At 29.2% G+C, this 7,893-nt stretch overlaps 1 protein-coding gene across 1 annotated transcript; it reads left to right on the forward strand.

Annotated features, from left to right (window-relative positions):
* Positions 1-4,266: 4,266 nt before the first annotated feature.
* Positions 4,267-5,245, forward strand: LOC120089795. Its single transcript, XM_039047195.1, has one exon. The coding sequence runs from the start codon at positions 4,361-4,363 to the stop codon at positions 4,958-4,960; it is 600 nt and encodes a 199-aa protein (XP_038903123.1). The 5' UTR covers positions 4,267-4,360; the 3' UTR covers positions 4,961-5,245.
* The last annotated feature ends 2,648 nt before the right edge of the window (positions 5,246-7,893 follow it).

Raw genomic sequence — 7,893 nt, forward strand, 5'->3', positions numbered from 1 at the left:
GAACTAAGAAAACTGATAATTTTCTTATCTTTACCATCTTTCTCGATATTTGAGCAAAATGCAAAAGAAACCAAATAGAAATCATAGAATTCAGTAAGGAGTCATTTGCTTCGTGGGACATCTTAGATTCCCATGGATTGGACATCTAGATTATCACGTTTGTTTTGCAATACTGTATAGAGATTCCTGGGCATTCTAGGATGCCTTTACTGAGGACATCTTGAGATTTTTGGACGCCTTCTTGAAACATGAGTTTTCCACATTCTCGTGCTAAGGGCAACCCTATTTTAGTTTTTTGTCCTTTATTTTATATATATATATATATATTCACTCTTCTTTATGGGCATTATATAATTAAATTAAATATTATTGACCATATATATCACCCATTTTTGGTTATATCGTACTTGTTATTAATTATTAACATTTTAGTAAGATATTCAAATTTAAATTTTAAATTGATATTTATTTTATAAAGAAGAACTTAAATTATTAAGTATTACTTTGTTGAGAAAAATAACCTATAAAAATATTTTTAAATTATATTAATTAATAAAAATAAATCTATTATATAAATTCAAAATATATTAAATTAATTATAACTTAGAGTCCGTTTGAATTAACTTGAGAAAAATTATTTTGTCAATAAATTTATTTTTATTTAAACACTTTTGACAAAAGAAAGGTTGAAAATACACTTCAAAAGTTATTTTAAGTGGTTGCCACTTTAATTTTTTTTCAAATGACTTATTTTTTAAATTAAACACTTAAAAATACATTCCAAACACAGCCTTGTTAAATAGTCGTAAAACATTCTTGGAACATTATGTAAATTTAAGATATTTTTTTAGTATGAATCATATGAAATAAACACAATTATCAAAATATATCTATATATTTAGAAAAAAAATATTCTTACAAAACAAACATAGTTATCTAAGATACCAGATATATACCTATAATTTTGAACATCTAACGAGTATGTGCATTCTCCAAAAACAAACAATCCCCAAATGTATTGGAAACTCATTATCTACCTACTCAATCTCTATAAATACCAAACTCATTGGATGCCAAGTTTCATTAATATCATAGAAAAAAAAAATTATGTCAATTTTTAACCTAACACTATTTTTTTCAATATATAACCCTTGACATTTTTAGGGTAAAAATTTTGAAGTTTTGATATATAAATAAATTTTTATATACATATATTTATGATTTATATTGTAGCATTTTAAACCTAAATATTTGTAGGTTTTCTAGTTGGTGGAACAAATGGCCAGCTAGAAAGAAAGAAGAAAAAGAAAAAAGTGGATAAAATCCTAACAAAATAAAAAGGGGTTCTTTCGCTTTGCCAAATGATCTGTAAAGCTACAAAAAGAGAGGATGAGAATTGATATTGCTTTTTTATTGCCATTTAAAAGTAGTATTTTTTTTCTTTCAATTTTATTGAAATGTCAAATATCTTGCCGCCCCACCCCACATGCCACACAAATAACGTATAACCCTAATTTTCTACATCAATAAGTAGCATATATAATTAATGTGTAGAAAAAAAAAAACCATTTTAGTTCTATTTTATAATATATTGTAATTAGCGTGTTCTTCTCGAGAAGTCGGAGATTCGATTATCCATTCATATAACTGTTGTAAAATATCATGTCAAGGAAATCATTCTAATGACATAAACATTGAACTTCATTCAAAATCAATTGAATGTATGGTAGTAGAAGCTCTTTCATTTTCTTTTAAAGATTGTATCTTTTTAAAGATGGTAAGATCTCTTTATCTTTTTAATGTAGAATCATCAACATGTCTCTTCAAAATATCGTCTCTTTGGATTCACCATTTTTTATTAGGATCCTTTTCTTTTTACCTAATACTCATTCGGGCTTCATGAACTCTAATACCGTATTAAATAAATATAAGTTTCATCTCAAAATTAATTGGTAATATAAGAGTAGTCGATATATGATCTTTTGAAGCTCGTGAAGTCTCTCCTTATCTTTTATTTGGGATCTTCAACACTTGAGAATCAAATATACTTTTATTTTTTTTATATTTTCGTCATTTTAAAATTAAGTCGACTGTAAATCTTTAATTAATTTGTCAAATTTGAGCACAATTCAACTAATTAAGACATATGTATTTAATGATAAAAAATTTCGAGGGATCCACCTACTAGCATTGAACAAAAAAGATAGTCTCTAGTTAATTTAATAAGAAATATATGTGGGTTTTCTACTAAAACTACATAATATACCCCTTCATACATACATATATATATTGCTAATACAAAATGTATTATCAGGTTGAAAGTTAGATATTTTATTCCCTTTATGTTGTAAAAAATAATAATAATAACAACTTTTTATATCTTAAAAAATTGCAATTTACTTAACATGATTTTTTTTTTAAATGTGTGACTGTGTATATTTGTGAACCATATGAATTGGCATTATCATGGAATCAAGTAGAACTTAGAAGAGGCTTTAGTCAACTTTTTAATCATTCAATTATCATTGTTCCTATATATATATTTTGAAAAAACATGAACGAGAACTTAGGACCCAAGTCTGCTGTGTTTTTATGGACACAGGGCTCGGCCGAAAGTGGGATTTCCACTGAAAATACACCTCATCTTTGCAAACAATTTCCATTTTGCCATTGTTTTGTTTTTTTTTTCTTAATTAGACTAGGAATGCTTAGTGACAACCTCTCAATTGTCACCGCCTGGCTTCTCTTGCTATCACGGTAGCACCTAGTGTGGTCAGTACCAATCGTGTCGAAGCAGCTTGACCGATAGGGAGAGGAGCGAAGCAGTTCGATCGAGCAGTTCATGTCCTCCACACCTCAACCCTTTGGATGAACTAATGCGAATGGGTGTAAGCCTCACTACTCGGAAACACCCAGTGCTGATCACACTGAGAGACACGAAAGCATAAACTCCACTGTTTTATTTGTCTCTGTTGTCTTCTCCAGTAGAAAAAATCGCATGGTGGATTTTCTTTTAAGTTATTTTTATTTAAATCCTTTTGATAAAAATCATTTAAAATAAATTTTGAAAAGTATTTATTTTGAGTGGTTGTTGAAGAATTATTTTTTTAAGATAACTTATTATCAATATTTAATCTTCGATTAAACCAAATACAACCTTAATTTTTTTTTAATTTCTTTTAAGAAAAAGAAAACTTTGAAATTCAAAGTTTTACTTGCTATTATAAATTCAAAGGGTTTGTTTGAAATAAATCTCAAAAGCATCTTTGATAACACATTTAGTATTAGTTTTTTATTTTTGAAAATTAAATTTATAAACAATATTTTTACTTATAAATTTCTTGTTTTGTTATACACTTACTAATTATATATTTAAAAAGCAAGCTAAATTTTAAAAATAAAAAAAAACATTTTAAAATTTTATTTTTATTTTTTGAAGTTCGACTCATAATTTAAAATATTTCTTAACTAAAGTAAAAATCGTGGTAAGAAAATAAAGAAAACAAACATAAATTTCAAAAATTAAAACTAAAACTTAAAACATAAAATGTATCAAACAGTGTGCCTAAATATTTATATGTACTTAAAAAGTTTCAAAAGTAATTTTAGAATGTTTTAAACCTAAGTAGTGAAACCCTCGTTTTTGGTCTCTAAATTTTCATGAAAAGAACAATTTAATCCATCAACTTTAAAGTTTTAATGATTTAGAAGTTATACTTTTAATTTGTAATAATGTAGTCTCTCAACTTTAGTATGTCATGGTTCAGTCGTATTACTTTCAAATTTTTAACAATTTAGTCCCTATTACAAAAATTATTGCTAAGACTCAATGACATAATAAGTGACAACCCAATATGTTTATTAGCCACAAAGTTTAATAATAAAAGCTAATATTTAATTATCAAAATGAACATAATTCAACTAGCTAGTTTAGTGTTTGAATTATCTAGCTCGAAGTCACAGTTTCAATTCCCCTACTCTACATATTGTCAAAAATACAAATTGATATTTAATTTTAATGAAAATTTTATGGTAGGAATTGTCTTATTACAAATTTGAAAATACAAAAACTAAATCATTATATACTAAAATTTAAGATCTAAAAAGTGACAGTATAGGGTTAAATCAGTAATAATCAAAGTTTGAGGGACTAAATAGTTAGGACCAAAATTAATTTCTCTTTTAACCCAACTAAATTGATTATTCAATCTCATTTTAAAAGAAAGTGATGCTTTACAACTACGCTGCTTTTTCCTTTGAGAAAAAAAAGAAAAAGAAAAAGAAAAAGAAAAAGGATTTTCGTTTGATATCTCCATAAAAACCATCCATTAATGATTTTCTTCTGCATTCTCTCTCTGCAATGTCTCGTTCAACAATGGAGAAGAAGCTCCGTACGGCGAAAAAAGCATGGAAGAAACTAACTAAATCATTACAATCCAAATTCCACGCGCTCCATATCTCCAAATCCATCAACACAGCCACGCGCCGTCTCACCTCCGCCGTTCAAAGGTCCCTCCGCCTGCTAATTCCCTCCAAATTTCGCCGCCGCCTTCTCAGCCCTAAATCATCCCCTTCCCCATATTACCGTCGCAATCAAAATCAAAATCAAAACCAAATTCTCCACCAATACGATCAACACCTTCACAATCCAAACAACTTCGCCGCAATCCACATCGACGAGCTCTTCGCAGAGCTGCCGGAGCCAATTGCTAAGCGCTCCGGCGGTGAAATTACAGAGACGAGCAGAGGAAAAGAAGTAATGAAAGAGGAGAAGGATGAAGAGACGAGTGTTTATAGCATTGAAGATGCTTGGAAAATCGTAGTGGCTTCGTCGCCGCATCTACGGCCGGTGGATGAACGAGCGGAGGAGTTCATAAGAAAATTCCGGCGAGAGATTATTCTTGAGAAGGAGAAATCGCTTCTGGAATTTGAACAGATGTTGGCTCGCAGTGCCGCTTGATGTTTGTGAATTCGTTTGGATTATACATAATTCATAATTATGGATCTTGATTTTCTTTTTTACAGGTAAGAAATTATTTTATTTTATTTTATTTATTTTTAAACAGTGTGGCTTGAATGTAAAGTGTATAGAAGATATACTGTTGAAGGGGTTTTTTCGGCTTGTTTTGTGATCTCCAAAATTTTGATGTGGAGATATATTCTGATGTATTTTCTGAATTTCTGGTTTTAATTTTATGCTAAGTTATAGTCTTTTAATAATATTTCAAGTACTTAATTTCAAAAATGTTTAATAACTACTCAAAAGTTATTTTGAAACCTATTCAAACCTTATTTTTTAAACTATTTTTATCAAAAAGATTTAAATAAAAATGACTTTTTTTTAAAAACATTTTTTTCTTCTAGTCAATTTAAGCATATACCTAGTTTATGTAGCTTAAGTTTTTTTTGGAAATCATTGGGTCTATTAAAGTGAAATTTTGTAAGATATAGTCTCCCAGTGGAGAAAGATCTTGCTAAGAATTACGTTAGAACAATAAATTATTCAAACACCAATGGTACATTTTTAAACTATATTGTACTTGTAGGTGAAGCGCTTACATGCATTAGAGCTAACTTTGAATTTAGGTCATGTTTACGGAAGGTGTGTCGCAATAAATGAAAGGTAATTTGAGAAGTGGGATCCATTTTTTACCTTTGTTAGTATTTACCAGCATTCTACATTAAGATAACAACAAGCGTGAGGTGATCAATTGAATTGCATCCGAAAATTATGTTGTATTTATAGTTATGGTTATGGTTATGCTTACCATTATTGTTACTAATTCAGAGAAAAAAACTATGAATCTTGACCCAATTATTGTTACCGTTACATTACGGTTTGACTCTTATACTTAAAGATAACCATAATAGTAACAATAAATTTGACAAAATTCTTAATTTTAGGTAAATACGATCAGAAGCGATCTAATTATTTTTGCGATGGGGGTCTATTACGATTGATCGCTCAATGAAATTCAATTATAATTATAACAATTTTTATTATGAATTGGTAAACGTGGTCTTAGTTCAATTTGTTAAGATATATACAAACCTAATAACTTAATTGGATTAAGCTAAATTGGTACCTTTCATTGTTTCAAAAACATTTCATCAACAAAGTTATTGCAAATTCACACTACATAGATCACTAAAATATGGTATGAACTGAATAACATCTTAATTTAAACAATCATATAATTTGTCCACGTAGTTATAAAAATATTTGAAATTATCTATATGTAATTTACTTAAATATGAAAATAGAAACTCCCGCTTAAAAAAAAAAAAAAAAAAAAAAAAAAGAAAAAAAAAGAAAAAAAACACCAAACGAAAATAAATAAAACGTTAACTTGGCCAATATTTTGTAATTAGAATTGATCTGTGATAATTGATATCCACTCTTTTATTTGTCAAAAATGTATTACCTTATTTTTGTGATTGGTGCTTTTAAAAAACTAATATTTTACCATATATTAAATTGACATAAAAAATTATTTTTTTTAACAAGTTCTTCAAACAATTGCTTATCAACACGTAAAATTTATACACATTAAGAAAAAAAATCATTGTTAATATTTAGAAGTAGAAGTAGAAGTAGAAGTACACCTATAGAGTTGATCAAAGAAGATCTTCATGGGTCTGCGTACGTGGTGAGACACAGAGGCAAAGAATAAGCCTTTACTTGCAATACCAACTTTGTAATGGAACCGATAGGTTGGAGCAAGCAAGAATCACATGCATATTCCTCAATATTTTGAAATGTCGGAGATGTTCAAATTCTCTCCATGGGATGTCGTTGAATAAAATATTATCGGCGAGTTTTGGTAACCATTTGTCTTTTTATTTTTATTTTTTGAAAATTAAACATACAAATATTCCTACCACCGATATTTTTTGCTTTGTTGTCTACTTTTTATTCTGCCTTGATTATTAGTGTACAAGAAAGACATATGTATATGTTCAGTTACATAGGAGTTAGAAAGTAACTAAAGTTAATATACAATGGTTAAAACCAACTAACATGTAACTAACTCTAATTAATAATCCCGTCAAGATGGAGTTGGGAAAGTTTACAACACCCATCTTGGATAACAATGGAAGAAAAGAAGATGGCAAAAGCGGCTTAGTAAGCACATCGACAAGCTACAGACAAAATTGAATGGGCATCAATTTAACGGTGCTTTTAATAACAAATCACAAATAAAATGAAAATCTAATTCATGAATGTGCTTCGTGTGCTCATGATGAAGGAAATCTAAACTTAGAGATCCTGTGAGCGGAAGCGGATCGTTCTAAATCCCATTGAGAAAGAACATAAACAATTACAGTCTAAATGGGACGATTATGCATAAACAGAAAATTACAAAATACTTATTTAAAAGACTGAACAAAGGATAGGGTATGCAAACCTTTGAATAACCTTTCTTCAAGTATCCCTCGATCATTCAACAAATCGTTCAACAGTACGAACTTGAACGCAACGATCAGAACTCGATCTCAACGAACGTCTGAATGAACCCCGATCCCAATCGAGTCTAACTCGATCCTCAAACGGAACTAGAACACCACCACAATGGTTACCTTGGTATTCTCGGTATGAGAATCCAGGAGTTGTGGGCTCTATATGATTTTGGATTGAGGAAAGCAAGAGGTAGACGATCGAGTAAGTGAGAGATGTATGAAGTCTATCGTATAGACTTTACTAATCGATCATTTAGAAAGAAGCAACCTATCGTATGGACTTTGATACTCGATCATTGAGCAACAAGTCAACGAGTAACTATCATATAATAAACTCAGTACTCGATCGTGTATGCTTTCTATGTTATCGTTTAGTAAAATATTTTTACTTGATAGCCTTTTTGTGAGATTATTCCAAATGAATCATCAACT

The sequence above is a fragment of the Benincasa hispida genome, chromosome 1, assembly GCF_009727055.1.
Source record: "Benincasa hispida cultivar B227 chromosome 1, ASM972705v1, whole genome shotgun sequence".
Taxonomy (NCBI): domain Eukaryota; kingdom Viridiplantae; phylum Streptophyta; class Magnoliopsida; order Cucurbitales; family Cucurbitaceae; genus Benincasa; species Benincasa hispida.